We start from the raw sequence: 23,755 nt of genomic DNA, 5'->3' as shown, positions 1-23,755 counted from the left end.
GGTGGAGCAGTGCAAGACTTCTTAAGACAAGTGCCAATGGAGATTATCCCAGCATGGCTGTCCCGTTTGACTTAGTATTAGATACTAGTATGACTTTTGCAACAAATAATTTTAGTCAGTGGGAAATGTTATTTCAGTGCTGTTTAGATGATGTAATAATTTTTGAAATACATTTGTGTGTGTGTGTGTGTGTGTGTGTGTGTGTGTGTGTGTGTGTGTGTGTGTGTGTTGTTATGTGTGGTCCATGATGTGTATGTTCAGGTCACAGGACAACTTGAAGTTGTTTTGAGAGGTTTGAGCCAGACTGACTTCATGACATGCTACAAAATGCCAGGTCAGAAGACTAGGCCTAAGTTTCTGTTTCCCAGAGCTGAACAAACCAGTACAGGAAAAACAGCTTGTAGGCAGCCAATCAGAAGCTGCCCTGCTATATGGCCCAAGCCAAGAATAGTTAGTCAGCAATGGTTCTGGTAGGTCCCCCAGAGCCCTAGCCAATTCCTAGGACACCTGTACCCCTAGAGATAGAGTCAGTCAATCAGGGTGGAGGTCTGTTCTTCTCTGGATCCTCTCATTGGCTTTGAACTGAGCCTGAAGCTTGCCTGCAGGTCTCCATTTGGATGACTGCTAGACTCTGGCATGCTAGATTTCCTCAGAGTAAACACTCTGCTTCTGCATACAGTTTAAACACTCTGCTTCTGCATACAGTGTAAACACTCTGCTTCTGCATACAGTTTACACACTCTGCTTCTGCATACAGTGTAAACACTCTGCTTCTGCATACAGTGTAAACACTCTGCTTTTGCATACAGTTTACACACTCTGCTTCTGCATACAGTTTACACACTCTGCTTCTGCATACAGTTTAAACACTCTGCTTCTGCATACAGTTTACACACTCTGCTTCTGCATACAGTTTAAACACTCTGCTTCTGCATACAGTTTAAACACTCTGCTTCTGCATACAGTTTAGACACTCTGCTTCTGCATACAGTTTAAACACTCTGCTTCTGCATACAGTTTACACACTCTGCTTCTGCATACAGTGTAAACACTCTGCTTCTGCATACAGTTTAGACACTCTGCTTCTGCATACAGTTTAGACACTCTGCTTCTGCATACAGTTTAGACACTCCGATTCTGCATACAGTTTAGACACTCTGCTTCTGCATACAGTTTAAACACTCTGCTTCTGCATACAGTTTACACACTCTGCTTCTGCATACAGTGTAAACACTCTGCTTCTGCATACAGTGTAAACACTGCTTCTGCATACAGTGTAAACACTCTGCTTCTGCATACAGTGTAAACACTCTGCTTCTGCATACAGTTTAGACACTCTGCTTCTGCATACAGTTTAGACACTCTGCTTCTGCATACAGTTTAGACACTCTGCTTCTGCATACAGTTTAGACACTCTGCTTCTGCATACAGTTTACACACTCTGCTTCTGCATACAGTGTAAACACTGCTTCTGCATACAGTTTAGACACTCTGCTTCTGCATACAGTTTACACACTCTGCTTCTGCATACAGTTTACACACTCTGCTTCTGCATACAGTTTAAACACTCTGCTTCTGCATACAGTTTACACACTCTGCTTCTGCATACAGTTTAGACACTCTGCTTCTGCATACAGTTTAGACACTCTGCTTCTGCATACAGTGTGAACACTGCTTCTGCATACAGTTTAGACACTCTGCTTCTGCATACAGTGTAAACACTCTGCTTCTGCATACAGTTTCAGTCTGGGGTGTTATTCTTTGGCAACTCTTGGACCTTTACAGTTTCTCCTCCCAACATACAGATTCTGAAGGTCAAGCCAGGTCACTAGAACTGGTTCATGTGCTGAGCTATCTTATAGAATCTGATAATATAATATTTTAATATTTCCCATATCTTAAGTTAAATGTTTATATCAGCAGCTAATACATTTTTATACTTTTTATATTTTAATCTAACTGTAGAGTGAAATTTTTCATACATAGGAAATGCTGTGATTTTCACACATTTAACATTGTAATGAGTCTTAAGCATCCATTTTTTTTTTCCCCACATGAGAGGTTTAATGAAAGGATGAGACAAGGGAGAGGGATGAGAAAGAGAAAAGAAAAAGAGTAGAGAAGGAGAGGAGTAGAGGCCATGCGCACATGGGGAGAAGCGGGGTGGGCGGGGGGAAGGACTGGGGAGGAGAGAAGAGACAAAGGGGAAGAGGTGAAGAGTAAGAGAGAACAAGAGAAGCATCCACTTTCTGTTCCTTATCAAAACAGACATTGGAGTGTCCTGTACTGAATTAGAAAGAATCAAATGACGTCACACTTATTACAATACCATGGGACTTACTCATTTCTAAGGCCTGATCAGGAGAAGTATTATGCTGTTTTAAAAGATCATTGCTGGAATTATGTTTTTTGCTTTTCTCTTTTAAGCTTTTAGCTTTAACCATTCAGCATGAAAAACCTGACCTAGAAGAGCAGAAAACAAAACTATTACAGCAGGAAGAAGATAAGAAAATACAGCTGGCTAGACTTGAGGAGTCTCTGTTAGAGGTGACAAGCTTTCAGAATGGTTTCCATATTGCTTCCTTCTTTATCAAATACATGCTGCAAGTGTCATCTTCAAAATGCTTGTGATTTTTCCAAAGTTATACTAGTATATTAAAGTAAAAATTCCAAGAGAAAACACGAATTTCTCTGTCAGAATAAAGGTCTAAAGTTTATAATTATAATTATAGCTATAATTAAGACAAATTGTTCTAAACTATTAAGTTCTTTTTATTGCATTGTTTCATTATTCATTTTTTACTTGGAATTTCCAAAGGCACTAAAATTAATATAAAATTATGACTGTATTCATACTATTTACTTTTGGTTATTATGTTGATAAACATAAACCATGCTTTTTTTTTGATATAGAAAGGCTATAGAATGTTGTAATTCTTTTAAAAATATTATCACCACATCAGCAGTTAATATGAACTTCCTTTAATTGATTATTTTAATTTTGTAATTACTTTGATTATTAATTTCTCCTTGCAGACACTTGCCACATCTCAAGGCAATATTTTGGAAAATAAGGATTTGATTGAATCTTTGAATCAGACAAAAGCAAGCAGTGCTCTTATTCAAGACTCACTTAAAGAATCTTACAAACTCCAGATTTCCCTTGATCAGGTAATTATTTCCTTTCCTATGATTTTGTCAGCTATTCTTAATTACTTGTGTGAATTTGATAGAACATGTGCAGTCAGATCTTCAAGGGAATGTTTTTGCCAAGAATGAAAGCCATTTAAGAATAAGAGAGCCTGAGATGTGAGTCTTGTTTGAGGGCAGCCATAAGCTGCCACCGCACTGAGTAAAGTCAACTGCTCTATCAGCATGGTGGGATGCTATGCCACATTGTTACTTAAGGTAGAAGTGTGCTTCAGGGTAAAAGTGAAAAGGACTGTGAGCAAAGATCTCTGCTATTCATATCAGTCAGCAGTCTACTGCTTGAATAAATTGAATAATATAAGTTGAGAGAAATCAACTTATAATAAAAGCTTTATTTGGGCTCACAGTTTGGGGTATTGGAGCTTAAGGCCAGTTACCTCATTGCTTTGGGGGCTGTGTCAAGGAAGCCTATCATGGTACAACATGTCTCAGACAGAGACAGAGACAGAGAGAGGACTGAGGAGAAAGGGAGTCAGGGAGAGAGGAACAAGGATCAGAAAGTCAGTCCTCTGCAGGCACTCCATTCAAGAGACTGAGACCCCTCCACTGCCTGATAGCACTGTGGGCTTTAGTTTAGGAAAGCCTTTAACATGAAGACTTTCATGGATATTATAAATCTAAACTGTGCTACCATTTTTCCTTCCTTCCTTCCTTCCTTCTTTCCTTCTTTCCTTCCTTCCTTCCTTCCTTCCTTCCTTCCTTCCTTCCTTCCTTCCTTCCTTCCTTTCTTCCTTTCATATTTTTAGTCAGGGTCCTAGACTATAGTCTGTATTAGTCAGGGTTCTGTAGAGTCACCGAATTTATGGAAAAAAAAAGTATATATCATACTTTTTTTACTAACTGTAGTCCAGCTAATCCAGGTGTGGAAAGTTCGAGAATCTAGTAGTTGCTGAATCCCACAAGGCTGGGTGTCTCAGCTGGAATTCACAAGAAGTAGCTTCCATGATGTCCTTATGTAGACTTCCAGCAGAAGGTGTGGCCCATATTAAAGGTATATCTCCCCTCCTCAAGATTTGGGTCAGAGGCTTATGTCTTTCTGACTCAAAATCTGGATGAAGTATATCTTCCTTCTTCAAAAGTCAGAACTAGAAATGGATTCACCCACTTCAAACCAAGCAGAGTCTCAAACCTAGAAATTTCATGTGTGCCTTCCATCCATTTCTGGGTTGTAGTTCATTCCAGATATAGTCAAGTTGACAACCAAGCATAGACATAACAAGTCTTAACTGGGTTTGAGCCCAGCTGGCTTTGGACTTGCAACAATCTTCCCCTTCCAGCTTCCTGAGTGCTAGGATGACAAGGATGAGCCACTATACCCAGCAGACGTTTTCTTAAGACAAGTTAAATATACTAATTGAGTTACACACTATTTCTTTTAAAATGTTCTTTCCCTATTAGAGTAGACCCTGTGAATGTAAGGATTTGAACCAGTTTCTTACAGTAGCTCAGAATCTTTCCTGTGCTTTAATATTCCTTTAGGGAAGCTCCAAACCACATCAGTGTAACATGAATTATTTTTTCTCCTGCACAGTATAACTGAGCTTTGCTGGAAACTCAGATAGCCAGAGTTAATACCATTGTGGGTTTCCAGGCAGCAGCCTGACCTTTGACTCCCTGGTGTTCCTGAGTTATATCTGTTCTCCTCAACGATTGTTCTGCTTTCTCTTTCCAGTACTTTCCTACTCTTGTTCACACTTTACACTTACCTGTTACTACTCTGTATGATTGGAAGATAGCTCTGTTGAAACCACTTGCTAACTATTCCATTTCTTCTTGCTCCAAATACTCTTGATTTTGACCAAGACCAATGCATCAAATAGTTGTGTTTCTACCATGTGAGACTTAGAAAAAAGCCTCACTCCTAAATTTATATGTAGACATCTAGTCTCTGATGAGGTAGGACTAGTCATGAGGTGAAGGTCTCCTAAGTCAGCAGGAAGGTTCCAGTGTTTTGGGAAAGAGGACAGAGGAAACTTGCTTGCTTGCAATTATTTAAGGGCCAAAAATGTCCTATCTCCAGGAACAAAAAACTAGGGCTCCAGTAGCCCCCAAATTTGTTGGTGCCTTAACCTTGGGCTTTCCAGCTTCCAGAACACTTTCTATGTAATTTTTTTATAGAACCCTGGGTAAGTGAAGATGTATTTGTACAAAACTGACGAATGACTTTTTATAAATAAGTACGCTATTTCTTAGAGCAGTTCTTCATTTTGGTTATGGCATTGTCTGTGGCTAGGTGTGTGGACAGTGTCTGTAGGTGGCAGTAAAGCACTGTTGACAGGTGATCCCTTTCCTCTGCACTAATGATCCACAGGAGCGTGATGCCTACCTGCCTCTGGCTGAGAGTGCCAGCAAGATGTACTTCATCATCTCCGACTTGTCCAAGATTAATAACATGTACCGTTTCAGTTTGGCTTCTTTTCTCCGACTTTTTCAACGAGCTCTGCAGAACAAGCAGGTAAGTTGTTGGGTATACTAGAGGCATTAAACAGGGTCACTTAAATATTGAACTTATAGTAACACATTTTTAAGATAGCTTTTATGACTTATATTTCAGAGGATCACAGATAACACTTTTTTTTTCAATTAAAAACAGTGGTAAATTTAATTGAAAAGTAGTAAATATTTATGGAATACAATATATTTTTTTTCATTTTCTAATGTTTCTTTTTTTTTCATCTTTATTAACTTGGGTGTTTCTTATTTACATTTTGATTGTTATTCCCTTTCCCAGTTTCTGGGCCAACATCCCCCCCCTCCCTCTCCCTCTCCTCTTCTCTATAAGTGTTCTCCTCCCCATCCTCCCCCCCTTACCGCCCTCCCCCAACAATCCCATTCACTGATGGTTCAGTCTTAGCAGGACCCAGGGCTTCCCCTTCCACTGGTGCTCTTACTAGGATATTCATTGCTACCTATGAGGTCAGAGTCCAGGGTCAGTCCATGTATAGTCTTTAGGTATTGGCTTAGTCCCTGGAAGCTCTGGTTGCTTGGCATTATTGTACATATGGGGTCTCGAGTCCCTTCAAGCTCTTTCAGTCCTTTCTCTGATTCCTTCAACGGGGGTCCCGTTCTCAGTTCAGTGGTTTAATGATGGCATTCGCCTATGTATTTGCTGTATTCTGGCTATGTCTCTCAGGAGAGATCTACATCCAGTTCCTGTCAGCCTGCACTTCTTTGCTTCATCCTTCTTATCTAGTTTGGTGGCTATATATGTATGGGCCACATGTGGGGCAGGCTCTGAATGGGTGTTCCTTCTGTGTCTGTTCTAAACTTTGCCTCTCTCTTCCCTGCCAAGGGTATTCTTGTTCCCCTTTTAAAGAAGTAGTGAAGCATTCACATTTTGGTCATCCTTCGTGATTTTTATGTGTTCTGTGCATCTAGGGTAATTCGAGCATTTGGGCTAATATCCACTTATCAATGAGTGCATACCATGTGTGTTTTTCTGTGATTGGGTTACCTCACTCAGGATGATATTTTTCAGTTCCATCCATTTGCCTATGAATTTCATAAAGTCATTGTTTTTGGTAGCTGAGTAATATTCCATTGTGTAGATGTACCACATTTTCTGTATCCATTCCTCTGTTGAAGGGCATCTGGGTTCTTTCCAGCTTCTGGCTATTATAAATCACAGATAACACTTTTAAACCACATTTAAAAGAGACCATTTCTTATTTATTTTTATTTATTTTTCATTTATTTTTACATTCCAGATATTATTCCCCTCCCAATTGCTCCCCCCTCCCCCTTGAGAGTTCCATGTCCCATACCTCCTCCCTGCTTCTCCTCCACACTCCCCCTAATCCTGTCTCCACAAGGATGTCCCTCCCACCTCCCCACCAGACCTCTAAACTTCCTGGGGCCTCCAGTCTCTTGAGGGTTAGGTGCATCTTCTCTGAACCAAGACCAGGGAGCCCTCTGCTGCATGTGTGTTGGGGGCCTCATCTCAGCTGGTGTATGCTGCCAGGTTGGTGATCCAGTGTCTGAGAGATCTCAGGGGTCCAGGTTAACTGAGACTGCTGGTCCTCCTACAGGGTCGCCCTCCTCCTCAGCTTCCTCCAACTTTTCCCTAATTCAACCAGTGGGATCAGCAGCTTCTGTTCGTTGGTTAGGTGTAAATATCTGAATCTGACTCTTTCAGCTACTTGTTGGGTCTTTTGGAGGTCCCTTTTTGTGAGTGCCCCATAGCCTCAGTAATGGTGTCAGGTCCTGGGACCTCCCCTTGAGTTGGATCCCACTTTGGGCCTGTTGCTGGACTTTCTTTTCCCCAGGCTTTTCTCCATTTCCATCCCTGCATTTCTTTTAGACAGGAAGAATTATGGGTCAGAACTTTGGCTGTGGAATAGCAACCCCATCCCTTACTTGATGCCCTGTATTTCTGCTGGAGGTAGAACTTCAATAAGTTTCCTCTCCCCACTATAGGGTCTTTCATTTAGGGTTCCCCCCCTTTTGAGTCCTGAGAGTGTCTCATTTCCCAGGTCTCTGGTACATTCTAGACGGTTCTCCCAACTTCCTTCCTCCCGAGGTTGCCTGTTTCCATTCTTTCTGCTGGTCCTCAGGGCTTCAGTCCTTTTCCCTCACCCAATACCAGATCATGTTCCCCTCTCTCCCCACCCCCATTCTCTTTTCTTCCCCTGTCCCTCTCTTCCTCCCCACTTGTGGTTGCTGTCTTCTCCCTCTCAAGTGGAACTGAGGCGTCCTCACTTGGGCCCTTTAGCTCATTGACCTTTTTGAGTTCCGTGGACTGTATCTTGACATTCTTTATTTTATTTTATTTCATTTTATTTTATTTTATTTTATTTTATTTTATTTTATTGGTTAATATCCACTTATTAGTGAGAACATACTGTGCCTGTCCTTTTGGGTCTGAGTTACCTCACTCAGGATGATATTTTCTAGTTCCATTCATTTGCCTGCAAAACTCAGGATGTCCTCATTTTTTTTTTTTAGATTTATTTATTTATTATATATAAGTACACTGTAGCTGTCTTCAGACACACCAGAAAAGGGCATCGGATCCCATTACAGATGGTTGTGAGCCACCATGTGGTTGCTGGGAATTGAACTCAGGACCTCTGGAAGAGTAGTCGGGTGCTCTTAACCATTGAGCCATCTCTCCAGCCCAGATGTCCTCATTCTTGATAGCTGAGTAGTACTCTACTGTGCAAATGAACCACATCTTCTGTATCCATTCTTTTGTTGTGGGACATCTGGTTGTTGTGAAACTAATAGAGGTTATGAACCAAAAGAGACCATTTCTTTAACTCCATTTTATATTCTTGACAAACTTTTAGTATTATTTGGAAGCAAAGGAACATTTTATGTTCCAAGAAAAGTTAATAAATAATAAATGATCCCAAAACAGCAGTAATTCACAAGTGTTTATGAAGGTAATTAATTACCTATGTAGTCATGCAACACCTGAGCCATAGCCTGGTGGGTGAAGCATTGTCCAGATAATAAAGCGTAGTACCTCACTGCTTTAGCAAACTTGCTTTCCTGGGGAAAGTTTGTTAAACAGTGTCTCACTAACTAGGGATTTGGTTAGGACACAGGGATGTGTTCCATGGGTCTCAGAGCTCAGCTGGAACTTGAGTGTATGGCTTGGGTGCAGATGGGTACCTGATTTGCCTGTTGGGTATCTAAGGGAGAAGACTTAACACATGGTAGTTAACAACCACTATGGCAGGGTTGAGTTACTCTCAGCTCGGAGTAGATGAACTTCTTACATGACACCTTGGGTCACCAAATAATATATTCCAGCCAGTAAGACAGATGAAGCCAGTCTTAAGTCAATATCATTTCTGCAGACATGTATTGACTTAAATAATAAAGGTCTGTCTAGATTGAAAACAAGCAAATGGACACCACATCATGGCAAGATTATTGAAGAACTGTGGTGTTATACCTAAGAACAGTCCTTAAGATATATAGGTACCATCGGTTAAATGTTGGCAAGGAATCACTTACCCTCTTGGAAAGTCTCATTGGTTGCAGAATGAAAGAATAAATTTGTTTGCTATGGAAAAAAAAAGATATATAGGTACCTACTCTAATTTGTATGCCTAATTTTTCCTTAAATTCTTAGAGTTGGATTGCTAAGCATAAATACACATTAATAAGCCTTTTTCTCTGTACTGACTACGTATCCGTCAGAAATACATGTGGTTGGTGGGTTGACTCTTTCCATGAGCCTTTCAGTCTGTGTTGAAGCCAACAACAACTGCATGTCTCATTGTGTTGTTTTAACATGATGGACGCTCAGCTGCTCTCTCAGAGACATGTATTTATTCTTTAAATGATCCTCGGGGTAAAATGTAGAACTTTTAGCTCGCTTCTTGTTTCTAGCCAATCAGCCCCCTTTCTTTAATTTACATCTTTTTTTAGTATATACATATATTGTACGTTTGTGTGTGCACATGTATGTGTGTACACGTGCACACACATGCCTGTGTATTTATAGATTACACTCAGGAGTTGTTCTCTCCTTCCACTGTGAAAGACTCAGCAGGAAGCTCCTTTACCCATCTTTATGTTCCTAGTTTTTCTAAATCAATGGAAATAACAATTGATAATATAATAACATTTTGACAGTTATATAGAACAGAATTTTCAAGTTAGTCTGAGTACTGGAGGTGTGGGATTTTTATTCTACCACTTTAAAACTGAATATTTCATTCTTATCTCACCTGGCAGTCTTGGTTCTACTGTCAAATTGAAGTGGGAAACAGTGTAACTATAAGCTGCATTGGTATTAAAATTCAGGTACTTTAAATAGCCTTACCTCATATTGAAAGTAGTTGTATTTTTAATGCTGTAATGAACTAGTACCATTGGGAATTTTGATATTTTCATTATTATTTTTTCCTATTAGAAATTGATTGTAATTTTTATTTATTAAAAGTTTATATTTATATATTTAAGGAAATACATAATATAAAATACTTTATTGGGGTACAAGTTTAATGCACTTAATTAATTCCTTGAGGTTTATGGATAAGTTTTTTTTTTCAGAACCAGCTTTTAGTCTAAAGATTTTTTTTTGTTGTTTTGATTTTGTTTTATTTTTGTCTTTATTTTGTTTTTGTTGTTATTTTTCAAGACAGGGTTTCTCTCTGTAGCTCTGGCTATCCTGGAACAGCAGGCTGGCCTTGAACTCAGAGGTCCTCTGCCTCTGCCTCCTGAGTGCTGAGATTAAAGGCACGTACCCCCACCACCCAGCCTGGAGAATAATTTTTAAAAGTGGCACAACTATAAAATATCTAAATATTTTTAAAATTTTAATTTAAAATTAATGGATTTTCCAAATTCTGATCTACAGGACTCTGAAAGTACAGAACAAAGAATCCAGTGTCTCGTGAATTCATTGAAACATATGGTTTATGAATATATATGCAGATGCCTGTTTAAGGTAAGGATTCATAGGATATAAGCTACTCTTGAGTCCTGTCTTACAAACCAAAGTTCATAGCTGCTTATGTATTCAGAAGGTATTGAAATGGACACAATTAATCACTGACCACATACCAACATGTAGTGGAGAAGAAAAAGACAAGGAGAGGAAAGGATCCTTGTCGCTAGGCAGCTGCCTTAGCTGAGCAGTCTGATAGTTACCAAAAAGGAGGTTAACCAGGGGGAGTATTGGGTTCCTTATGTCACCTGGGTTCCTTAGCCTCAGGTTTAGTGTCATCTGGAGATGTCTTTGTTTGCTGATAGTGCCTGTTCTATGATTGTGAGGTCTTCACCATCTCTTTCCTCTATCAAATCCTAAACATGCCCTCCTCGTTCTCCTCATTTGTGAAAATTCAGTGTTTCTAAACATCACCTAGTGTCCCATGGTGTCTCAGTGACTTTTAATTTGCTATGAAGAAACACCATAACCAAGGAAACTTCAAAGAGAAAGTATTTGATTGGGGATTTACAGTTCCAGAGAGGGAGTGTAGATAACCATAAGGGTGGGGAGCATGTTAGGGTTAGGGTTAGGGTTTAGGGGTTAGGGTTTAGGGGTTAGGGTTAGGGTTAGGGTTTAGGGGTTAGAGTTTAGGGGTTAGGGTTAGGGTTAGGGTTAAGGTTTAGGGTTTAAGGTTTAGGGTTTAGGGTTAGGGTTAGGGTTAGGGTTAGGCATACAGCTGGAGCAGTAGCTGACAGCTCACTTCTGATCTGCAAGCAGAATGTAGACAGAGCTATCAGGGCATGGATGGCCCAGCCCCAATGACATACCTCCACCAACAAGGCCACACCTTCCCAAACAGTTCTAGCAACTGGGGATTCAAGTATTGAAATGTATCAGCCTATGGTGGCACGCTCATTCAAATTCCTCCAGCCGTGTTACAGAAATTGGTACCCAGTACTGGAATTACACAGCCAAGATTTACTGGCTTTTGAGTTAAAAATTACAATTTTCTGAAGATGTCTTCCTCTTAGAAAGGATCTAAAACAGTGTACAATGAGAGACTTTTGAGATTTCACCACTTTTTGAATGACAGAACTCACTTCAGACTTTTACAAGCAGTACCTTGCACTTAGCTCAAGACATAAAGAGCTCTCACAAAGTCAGTACCTGAGTCTGAGGAGTTGTTACCACAGGACAGTCATGGATACTCAGGAAGTCCAGAAAACGGTTCTGTTCATTGAGGCAGAGCAAACTCTCAAGAGACGTATGTAGCACTCTGTACTAATGTCTCCTGAACTTAGAGTTGGGCATTTCTACAGAATTCCACTTTCAGTGGGAACTGTATATTTTCCTTTCAAAGGTCTTATGACTAATTATGTTCTAAAAACTTCCCTTTTAGACTTCAGCTTTAAGTTGTTTAGGACTAGGAGTTCCGAGCTAATGACCTCAAAGCTACATTGCTTGCACTCCTATGAATACGGATGACCTGTACAGTGGTTTGTTCCGTCTACTACAGCTTGTGATCCCTGATATTTGTCTAAGTGTTACCTTCTCTTACACTAAAAAATGTATTGCATAATTAAACCATGGCTCTAGCAGCGCGCCTACCTGCTGCCTGCTGCCTGCTGCCATGCTCCCCACCATGGTGGTCATTTACTTAGACCCTCTGGAACTGTAAGTGGAATCTAGATGGAACTATAACAGTATCCACTGAAGACTCATTCCCCTCCTGTTCTTCTCGAGCACTAAGCTAAGGTAGGTTCTTCTCCATAGTCTGCTTTTCTCCTTATGTCTTCATGCTTAAATGCCTAGACAGAGTCTTACCAAGCCTTCCCTCACTGTGTTTTGTCCTGTGTGCCCTATCTCTGCAGTTGGTCTCATGGTCTTTCCATGACTATAACTAGTGAGCCTCATTCATTTTCACAGCTGTGTGATCATGATGTGTCATAAGTTTGAATGATCCCTTTCCAATACACTGTAAAGCATGAGGGTTATACTTAGAAAATTTTGGCTTTGGGAATATTTGCACACAAATAATCAATATCTTGGGGCTAAACCTACATTTTAATGTAAAATTTGTTATTCTTCATATTCAAAAGTTACCTATGGCCTGGAAGAAATTTTTACACAATGTTTTTAGTGTGTCTGTGCTTTGATTCTGACAGCACAGGAAGGCACATGTGAAATTTTATATCGTGTCGTCTGTCAGGACTCAAGGTTTGGTCTGGGAGTACTTTGGGTTTTAGACTTTCAAACTTGGATATTCAGATTACGTCCTACTTGATTGACATCTCTGTTACATGACAGTAGGATTAGTACATGGTTTCGCTGTCATGAGTGACTGTAGTGAGTAGTCTTTGTAGTGCCTTCATCCCTGTGTACAGATCTAAGTATGCGTTTTGAACTCAAAAATTTCTGCGTAGAAGTATAATTGTTTGTACAAGGGTTATATTTCCAAAATTTTGCTTAATTTTATCAGATGTTCTTGTAGAGAAGATTGCTTTCTTATATTTGAACTAAGTGAAGGCACTTTTTTTTGTGCTTATCAACCTGAGAAACATGCACACACATACATGTGCTCGCATGCACACATGCTTGCATGCACACACACTCGCATGCTGTGTGCACTCACACAGCAGACAACATGAAGTTGGGAAGGATAGATATTGCAGAGGTGAAGGGGATTGGTGGGAGGGAGTTAAAGGTGGATGAAATGAAGGTACGCATAGAAAACTTTTAAGGAAAACTTGATTGAAAAATTAAAGACAGTATAAACATTCATTTTATTCAGTCCACAGATTATTAGCTTTTATTATTGCTTTCAACTTGTATCCTTTTATTTCAGCCTATAATTCTTATTTGCAATAATGCAGGCTATTTGCTGTGTTAATACCATGTCATGTATTTTCTAATGTAATTGGCAAAGGGTCACTGTTAGCAACAAGATGATTGTTTCAGTAGATTATGTGGAGGCTTGCTTCTTTGAAGCTACTTTACCCTTTAAAAATATTTTCAGGTTGTGCTAAGAAGCTTTTGATCATAGGAACGAAGTTGAGAAGCCACACTCAATACTTTAGTGTGCAGTTGGAGTCTTTCATTTCCTGCCTTGAGTAATACTTATTATTGTCATTGGCAAGTCATAAAAATTTATGTCACCATGATCTACAATTTCTGACTCATCTTATAATTCATAAAGCGTCTGTCTTGTAAAACTTGTTTCTGCCACTATAGAGTGTGATTTCAAGTTCTCATGGCGTCTGAGTATTGATGAGTGTTGGGAAAGTGCATCACTCATAAGCTATGAGATGGACATCTCAGAATGGAGACTGAAGCATCAGTGAGGGTAGAAGTCCTGTCATAGCCCTGTGAAAGTTCTCTGGCTTTGTAGCCATCAGCAGCATGTCCCTCATAATGCTCCACTGTCATGTTGGTGACAGTATTGTGGTCACAGTGGACTCCAGACGTAAGGTGGACTAGTATTCAGGTCACATCAAACTGAATGCAAGTTGACTTGGAATGGAAAATGACTGACTTTTAATAAACTGTACCAATTAATGAAAGCTGTCTGTCCATTTCTGCTTAGGTTACCAGCGGTGACATTTCACTTTCTGTACTTACTTCAGTACATATGAAAACTATAATTACATACGTGGTTTCCTCAAACTTATACTACATAAAAGTAATGCATGTGCTTCTAGTATTTCCTCCCCTAGTCAATCTTTTGGAGTAAAAGAAAGTGTCTTTGTTGTTTCTACTTTGATGAGAGAATGTGGGATAGAGGGTTGGAGACGAGCACAGGGTGAGGATGTGCTCTGGGGCAGGAGCACTGGGGGAAGGGCTGGGAGGAGCACTTGGCAAGCATTGTGGGGAGCAATGTGGAGGGGCATTAGGGAGGCTTTTGAGGAAGTTCTGGGAGGAGCTGGGTGAAGCATGGAAGAAAGCACTAGGGGAACACTGGGAGGAATGTAGGGAAAATTAGGGGTAGTAGCTTTTGCAGGAGTACTGGGGGAGCACTGAGAAGAGCTCTGAGAGGACCATAGGAGAGTTCTGAGGAATACTGGGGAGCATTAGAAGGAGCTCTGGGAGAAGCACTAAGGGAATTTCTGTGAGCAATACTTAGACACACTAAGAGAAGATGGAGAACAAAGGAGCACCAGTGAGAAGCACTGAAGACACCTATGGGGAGAGGACTGAGAAGAGCTCTGGAAGAAGCAGTCTGAGAATACTGGGAGGGGGAGTTCTGGGAGAAACACTGGGGAGCACTGAAGTGTGAGCTATGGGAGGAGCACTTAGGGGAGCTCTGGGAGGATAGGTCCCTAGGTTTCCTCTTTTTCATGGAATGCTGTTGTCAAAGATATCAGATGTAAAAAGAACATGAATGAGAAAGATTTTCTGTGTAGTTAGCCTACTTTCTGTGAAGTCACCTTCCTTTCTAGGAACTTTTTCATTGAGTAAAATTCAGGTGGGTACTGTTTTTAAATAAACTATTTCTAATACCTCCTAATTGTAAACTAACTGCTTGATACTCCTATATCAGAATGAGCGTATAGAAACTTTGTATTTGTATCCACTGAAGTGGATCTGAATAATTTAGGCAATTTTCTTTTATGTAGATGATTTTGGAGCTTTTCATGTTGTATACCTCTACTCTCTTTCTCACGGAATGATAAATGTGCATAGTGATATCTATTAAAATGCACTATGTAGCTGCAGACCCAAAGCAGGGACTTGGGTTCTATGCTGTCTCAACTTTTCTGCCATGGAATGGGCTTTCTTCCTCAAGTGCCAGGAGCCCAGTGCTTCTCAGCAAACAGATTTAAAAGGACTGACCTCTGTAGAATAGACTCACATTTGCTAACTTGATGTTTTTACTGTTTCCAGAGAATTATAGAATTGGAAGAACAGTTTTGACGTACATTTCCTTCTCAGTGTCACTCAGTTTACCATCAGCCTACCATGATGTCAAGAGTGTTATTACCTGTTAGGTGTTGTAGGTACCTACTTGTGTATATTCAGTGCCTCCACTAGGATAGTTGTATTCTGCAGAGCAGGAGGCTGAGAGATTTACAATGGACTTTTCTTTACTCAGACGTAGAGTGTGTTGAAGTTAGAATTCAATGCGTTCTACTCGATGCTTAAGATGACTTGCCAGTAGATACCTGTGAAACAGAGTACAAACATGAACTTGTTCCGTAGCACTGATAAAGATTCAAACCATGTTACATCTAATCCCTTGGGCTCCTCTAATTATTTACTGAACTATTATATGTAATTGGATGGGATGTGATGGACTGAAAACCATGAAGTGTCCTACTCACTTTTCGTTTATCTTCTTCCTTCCTTCAACCAGTCAATCATATAGGGAATCCACTGGGTTTTGTATATACTAGAATAGTTCCTAACAGAACTCAAACATACTGAGATAAATTGACATTTAACTGAAATGAAGGATTCTGATCTGATAACTAAAGTAGATGGGAGATTTTAGAAATCTAAATATTTGTTCAATTTTGGATGATAAAGTTTTGAAAAACCAAGACATTCCTTAATTTGATCCATTCATCATTCATTGATTGGGAATACTGTGCTATATGCTGTGCTCATGCTTTCTCTTCTACACACTGTGGGTTTGTTTCACTCTTGAATTGCAGTTCTTCCTTGTGACATCCTTGTTAAGTGTTGTGGCAGAGAGATTCATTATTACAACTGGACAACCAGAGGAAAATCAAAGGATGTTTTCCTCTGCCATTTCCACCTTGGAAAATGATGGAAGAAGACTGTGGTTGGCCTGGCTTAGAGCATGTGTAACATCATTTCAGGGTTTCCCTAAAGTCAGAGTGGCACCATAACATGAGAACAAGAAGGGGGCTAAGCTCCTTACTCTCCTAACCATGCATTTCCAGCCAGGGTTGGAGAACACTTTTCTCAGTAGTTATTTCTGTTAGCTTACAGATCTTAGTGGGTAATCAGGCTATGGAATGGCAGAGGCTTCCTTCTGTTCTGTAGTGTGATGAGACTGCAGTGTTCTCTCTTAGTGCAAAGGAAAAAATGAGTAGATTAGTAAGTAATGCTGCAAGTTGTATGTGTATAGATAGATATAGGGATAACGTAGTGATAAAGAGAGCAAGGTTATGTGTTCATTGCCTTCTTAATACTGTGTTAATTTATGCTCTTAATCAAGAGACTATTTGAGTATGGTTTGCTCTGTGTGGATAGTACCTGAAACTACTTGTTATTACTGGTGGAAAATAAGACAATACAGAACCATATTATCCAAACTTTTGTGACAAATTAAGAAACAGCAAAGTGTAATCCTGTTCCTCTTTGCAGGCTGACCAGTTGATGTTTGCTTTGCATTTTGTTCGAGGAATGCATCCTGAATTTTTTCAAGAAAATGTAAGTAGTATTGAAGGAAGGAAATCCTGGAATATAGAGAGGTTCAATACTAGACAGGGTTTTTATTAGGGTGTAGATGACTTTAGGCTATAAGTTGTGGAAAAGTTCTCAATATTTTCTAAGTGATTCGTGTGACATGATATTTTACAGTTCTTTTCCCTGATGTATGCCCAGGATTGTGGATGACAGAAAGAAAGGAATCTAAGTAATTTACCAGGGAATTTTAGTTACTATGAATAAGGCCCACTTACTAAAGCTGCTACAAGAGTCAGCCTCCTGACTGCTGTTCTAAGCAGTACTACTGAGACAGGGAAGTGGTAACGTGGGTACGCAACTACGTTGCTATCTCTCACCACTGCTCACCTGCCAAGAGTCAACATAGAAAGGAGGAACTGGGGAGTTCATAGTTATCACAAACTCCTTGGAGCCTATTGGGTCATACTGTGTTCTTTGTCCAGCATATTTTCTTCTGGTCTGTCATATACCCACATCTAATACTTACAATATCCACTGATTAGAACTAAATTAATCCATCTCTGATGTGCTTACTCTAGAAGAAAGAATCACATTTGTTTTTCTTGTTCATTATTGTTTGAATATCATAGAAGGGTACTTGTGTAGCAAGGGTGCTAAGAGAATGCTAACTCGGCCTACTCCATATCACTCTGCTTGGTCAGATAATAATTATGTTCTAGGTTTTCATGTCAGAGAGTTAAAGAACACAGACCAGTTACAGTTCTTCCTGTATTTTTATTTTCTAATTCCACCTGCTGTATTTATTTGTTATATTTTCCTGAATTTATTAACATGATTCTAGTAATTTATTAGCTTATCTATCTTTTATACAATTTTTAAAACTGAGATCAATACATTTTCAGGCCTTACATGCCCTATTGTGCCTTCCTGGAATACCTTTCTTAATTTGACCCAACACAAACAACTTTTAACCTTGAGATGGACTTCCCTCCATGCATGTTAAGACATAGAAGTACATAAAAGAACAGTGTTTAAATGTCTAGATGAAGAGAGTGCCATACATAGTATAAATAAATTTCTGTGTCAATACAATTACCCAGGCAGGCTTCATGCATAGTGTGAGTGGTATAGGTTCTGGGGAAGCTGTAGTATAAGCTGTCCTAAAGGAAACTTAAGATAATGCAATTGGCTGGTTGTGATCTCACATTGTTTATGTCCTTCATGTTTTATTCACTAGGAATGGGATACATTCACAGGTGTGGTTGTTGGAGACATGCTGCGCAAAGCTGTGAGTTAAAATCTGATTTCTCTCCTAGGGGAAAAAGTTCTGCCCTTTGGTTTTATGAAATACAATTGTGCTTACAGGAGTTTAAAGTTATTGTTGAAATTATACTTTTATTAGACTATATCCTGTGCTGACTCGTGCTTTTTTTCTATGCAATAGGTTTAATATATTTTTAGACCTTGAAAACTTATATTTTTGGAGAAAAATATTCTGTACTTTTTTTTTTCCGGAGCCAAGGACCAAACCCAGGACCTTGCGCTTGCTAGGCAAGCACTCTACCACTGAGCTAAATCCCCATCCCTGAAAAATATTAAATACTAAGAAATTAACATTGCTTTTTTTTCAAAAAAATTGTATTTTGTTTTATATGTTATAGTCTTTAGGAAAATTAATTCTTCCTTATATAACTGAAACTTAAAAATTACTTTTTAAAACTTTAAAAGTCTATTGAAACTACAGCTTTTTAAATTAATTTTGGTTTTGCCCGGTTAATACACAATATTCTTGAAACTAATGTACCACCTTTGTCATTGTAGCTCTTCCCAGGCAACACCCAAGTAGCATCCACTAGAGGAGGAAAGGCAGTTCCATTCAACAGGACTCAGTCGCTGGTGATGGCTCCCACTTCCGGAGTCTGACCCTGAGTTTATTTTAAGTGTATTTAAACATAGCACAATTGGCAAAAACTTTTCCAGTAATAATTAGCTCAATTCTATGTGTACAATAAAGCATGCATAAATTTCCCTGAGGAACAGAGTATCACTGTAAAGATCAGATTTGACTACATTGAGACTATAAAGTGCACGTGACAACTCCCATAAAGATGGGTTCCATGTATGACAAAAACAAGCTTATGATAGGGTTTTGGGGGAAAACCCAGCAAAACAGGTAGTGCAAAGGTCCCCAGGCTATACCGTAGCTTTATGGGCAGATAACAGGCTGTGGATTCCTACCCCTGAAGGAACAACTCCATGAACTAACATTTCAGGTTTCCCTATTACCTGTGAGCACACTGAGAGCTCTGCTGCCTACAGGTCATCCTCTCAATGCATGGTGTAGTTAAGTGCAGTGCAGCTTTATGGTGGTTTCCAGTGATGTTTTAGGTTTTCTTTGTTTCATGGATAGTTAAGCACAATAAAAATGAATGTCTTATTTTATCTCAGTTGGCTTCTCTCTACTGTTACATAGAATTCTACCATGCTGTCTTATTAAATATAAAGAAGTAGTATATAGAATGTCTTGTTTTCAAACTTGTGTTAATAAAAATAGTCACTGTTTATAAATTTTGAATTTTTCCAAATCAATTTTACCAATTAAAGGGTATTGTTTTTACTGAAGGACTCTCAACAGAGAATTCGTGATCAACTTCCATCTTGGATAGATCAGGAAAGGAGCTGGGCAGTTGCAACATTGAAGGTATTTTCCTTTTTTAAAAAAAAATAATTTTTTCTTTCTTGACATCAGGTTGTCTCTGGTGTTAGATGTCTTACTGTCTCTAATGGTGTAGGCCTGTGTGTCAGCACTCCTGTAGACCTGTTTTCTTTCAGCTGGATCTGGGAACAGAGTGCTCTGCTCTCAAGTGTGTAGACGCTCCTGGCTACTGGCTTTCAGCGCTCGGCACAGGCAGAAACCAAAGGGTCCTGCCCCTGATTACTCCTAGGTCCCTGTGCCCAGGGAGCACAGATGGCACTAGGCAATTTCTTCTTAGGTCAGGAATGTAGGCAGAGAGTAGTCTCCTCTGAGTTCTCAGGAGAATCTGCACTTCTGAGAGTCAAGCTCTCTCCCACACGGGATTAGAGTGCAGGAAGCTGTGTGACTGCTTCAGTTCAGTTCTGGGCACAGGCCAGACCCAGCAGGTTCCTGTAGCTGACTGCTCCTATATTCCTGTATCCAGGGGCACTATGACGTTTCCTCTTGGGCCAGGGATGTGGGAGAGGTGGGCAGAAGTGGTGAACTGTCCTGAGGTCTCAGGATTGTCCAAACTTCTGGGTGTTCAGCTCTCTCCTCATGGGATTTGGGTGCAGTGAGCTCTTGGATCAGTTCCCAAGACTACTTGGCATCATCAGAGCGCAGCTCTCCCAACAGAGCAAATACTGGATATCCAAACAAACAAGAGAAGAAAGATTTAGATATAAAGTCACATTTTATGATGGTGATAGAGGGCTTTAAGAAGGACATAAAAACTCCCTTAAAGAAATACAGGACAACACAAGTAAACAAGTAGAAGCCCTTAAAGAGGAAACGCAGAAATCCCATAAAAAATTACAGGAAAACACAACCAAGCAGGTGAAGGAATTGAACAAAACCATCCAGGATATAAAAATGAAAATTGAAACAATAAAGAAAGCACAAACAGAGACGACTCTGGAGATAGAAGATCTAGGGAAGAGATCAGGAGTCACAGATGCGAGCATCACCAACAGAATACAAGAGATAGAAGAAAGAATCTCAGGGGCAGAAGATACCATAGAAAACATTGACACAACCATCAAAGATAATGTAAAAGGCAAAAAGCTGCTGGCCCAAAACATACTGAAAACATACCGAGTTTTCTTTTTAGCACAGCTTTCATTGTGTCTTGTAAGTTTGGATATGCTGTGCCTTCATTTTCATTAAATTCTAAGAAGTCTTTAATTCTTTATTTCTTCCTTGACCATGTTATCATTGAATAGAGGGATGTTCAACCTCCGTTATAAGTGGGCTTTCTGTCATTATTGTTGTTATTGAATCCAGCCTTAGTTCTTGGTGATTTGATAGGATGCATGGGATTATTTCAGTCTTCTTGTATCTCTCGAGGCCTGTTTTGTGACAGATTATATGGTCAGTTTTGGAGAAGTTACCATGAGGTGCTGAGAATAAGGTACATTTTTTGTTTTATGATGAAATGTTATGTGTGTGTGTGTGTGTGTGTGTGTGTGTGTGTGTGTGTGTGTGTGTGTGTTAAACCTATTTGGTTTATAACTTCTGTTAGTTTCTCTATGTCTCTGTTCAGTTTCTGTTTCCATGATCTGTCCATTGATGAGAGTAGGGTGTTTTCTGAAATCTCCTACTATTATCATGTAAGGTACAATGATCTTTAGTAAGGTTTCTTTTATGAATGTAGGGTTCCTCTTGCATTTGGAGCATAGATATTTAGATTTGAGAGTTCAACTTGGTGGATTTTTTCTTTGATGAATATGAAGTGTCTGTCCTTATCTTTTTTGATAACATTCGGTTGAAATTCTATTTTGTTTGATTTTATAGTAGTTACTCTTGGAAACAATTGCTTCGAAAGTTGTTTTCCAGCCTTTTTCTCTGGGATAGTGTTTGTCTTTGTCTCTGAAGTGTGTTTCTTGTATGTAGCAAAATGCTGGGTCCTCTTTCTATATCCAGTCTGTTAGTCTATATGTCTTTTATTGGGGAATTTAGTCTATTAATGTTAAGAGATATTAAGCAATAGTGATTTTTTTTCTGTTATTTTTGTTGTTAGATGTGGAATTATGTTTGTGTGGTTCTCTTCTTGCAACAGATTACTTTCTTGCTTTTTCTAGGGTGTAATTTCCCTCCTTGTGTTGGAGTTTTCCATCTGTTATCCTTTGTAGGGCTGGATTCGTAGAATGATATTGGGTAAATTTGGTTTTGTAGTAGAATATCTTGGTTTCTCCATCTATGGTATTTGAGAGTTTTCTTGGCCTGGCATTTGTGTTCTTTTAGGGTATGTATGACATCTTCCCAGGATCTTCTGGCTTTCATAGTCTCTGGTTAGAAGTCTGGTGTAATTCTGATTGGTCTGCCTTTATATGTTATTTGACCTTTTCCTCTTACTACTTTTAATATTCTTTCTTTGTTTTGTGCATTTGGTGTTTTGACTATTATGTGACGGGAGGTGTTTCTTTTCTGGTCCAGTCTATTTGGAGTTCTGTAGGTTCTTGTATGTTTATGGGTATCTCTTCCTTTAGGTTAGGGAAGTTTTCTTCTATAATTTTGTTGAAGGTATTTACTGGCTTCTTAAGTTGAGAATCTTCACTTTCTTCTATACCTGTTATCCTTAGGTTTGATCTTCTCATTGTGTCCTGGATTTCCTGGATGTTTTGGGTTAGGAGCTTTTTGCCTTTTATAGTATCTTTGACTGTTGTGTCAAAATTTTCTATGGTATCTTTTGCCCATGAGATTATCTCTTCTATCTCTTGTATTCTGTTTGTGACATTTGTGTCTATGTCTTCTGATCTCTGTCTTAGGCTTTCTATCTCCAGGGTTGATTCCCTTTGTGCTTTATTGTTTCTATTTCCATTTTTAATTCCTGGATGACTTTGTTCAATTCCTTGACCTGTTTGGTTGTGTTTTCCTGTAATTCTTTAAGGGATTTTTGTGTTTCTTGTTTAATGGCTTCTACTTGTTTACCTGTGTTGTTTTATACTTTTTAGGAGCTTATTTATGCCCTTCTTACAGGCCTCTATCATCATCATGAGATGTGATTTTAAATCCAAATCCAAATCTTGCTTTTCTGGTGTGTTTGGGTATCAAATATTTGCTTTGGTGGGAGAACTGGGCTCTAATGATGCCAAGTAGTCTTGGTTTCTGTTGCTTAGGTTCCTGTGCTTGCCTCTCGCCATCAGGTTGTCTCTGGTGTTAGGTTGTTTGTTGTCTCTAGCAGTGGCTTGACCCTCCTGTAGGCCTGTGTGTCAGCACTCCTGTAGACCTGTTTTCTTTCAGCTGGATCTCTGAACAGAGAGGTGCTCCTGGGTTTGTGTGACCTGAAGCCTCCAGGCGAGTTGCTTACCACAGAAGAGTTGGTATTGCTTCTGCTCTTAGGTGTGTAGGCTCTGCTGATGATTGCCTTTCAGCTCTTGGCACAGGCAGAAACCCAAAGGGTCCTGCCCCTGACTGCTCCTAGGTCCCTGTGCCCAGAGGGCACAGAGGGCACTAGGCGGGTTTGTCTTGGGTCAGGAATGTGGGCAGATTTAGTTGTCTCCTCTGAACTCTCAGGATTGTCTGCAGTTTTGAGAGTCCAGGTCTTTGCCCCACAGGATTTGGGTGAAGGGAGCTATGGGACATGTTCAGTTCAGTTCTGGGCTCAGGCAGAAACTAACAGGTTCCTACAGCTGACTGCTCCTATATTTCTGTATCCAGAGGTCACTAGGCAGATTCCTCTTGGGCTAGGAATGTGAGCAAAAGTGGCAGTCTCCCCTGAGCTCTCAGGATTATCCACACTTCAGAGAGTTCAGCTCTCTCCGATCCTCCTGCTTCTGACACCCAGACCTAGGAAGTACAGACACAATTATGTAAGTTCTCAGGTTCTGAGGTCATGCTTGTAGATCAGGTACTTTGGCCAATGAGCCATATCCATCCCCCATTAGAAATATTTCTTGGTGCTGGGAGATGGCTTAATGGCTAAGGGTACTGACTACTGTTCCACTCTTCCGAGGACCAGTGCTCTAATCCCAGCACTGACATGGCAGCCCACAGCTGTCTGTAACTCCAAGATCTGACACTCTAACATAGATATCCATACAGGCAAAACA

At 39.8% G+C, this 23,755-nt stretch overlaps 1 protein-coding gene across 6 annotated transcripts in view; it reads left to right on the top strand.

The window, feature by feature from the left end:
• The window catches only part of Dync2h1 (dynein cytoplasmic 2 heavy chain 1), a 223,121-nt gene that overhangs the window by 124,191 nt on the left and 75,175 nt on the right, over positions 1 to 23,755 (top strand). For all 6 annotated transcript variants that reach the window (XR_010054024.1, NM_023024.2, XM_063266106.1 and 3 more), the window contains 7 exons: positions 2,428 to 2,547; positions 3,037 to 3,171; positions 5,522 to 5,665; positions 10,526 to 10,615; positions 16,928 to 16,993; positions 18,207 to 18,257; positions 19,593 to 19,670. Coding sequence is in view for 5 of the 6 variants with exons in the window: in NM_023024.2 (NP_075413.2) it covers positions 2,428 to 2,547; positions 3,037 to 3,171; positions 5,522 to 5,665; positions 10,526 to 10,615; positions 16,928 to 16,993; positions 18,207 to 18,257; positions 19,593 to 19,670 (684 nt within the window). In the remaining variant the exon portion in view is untranslated. The remainder of the gene's footprint in view (positions 1 to 2,427; positions 2,548 to 3,036; positions 3,172 to 5,521; positions 5,666 to 10,525; positions 10,616 to 16,927; positions 16,994 to 18,206; positions 18,258 to 19,592; positions 19,671 to 23,755) is intronic.

This window comes from Rattus norvegicus, chromosome 8 (assembly GCF_036323735.1).
Source record: "Rattus norvegicus strain BN/NHsdMcwi chromosome 8, GRCr8, whole genome shotgun sequence".
Taxonomy (NCBI): Eukaryota; Metazoa; Chordata; class Mammalia; order Rodentia; family Muridae; genus Rattus; species Rattus norvegicus.
This window is presented reverse-complemented; position numbering and strand designations above follow the sequence as displayed.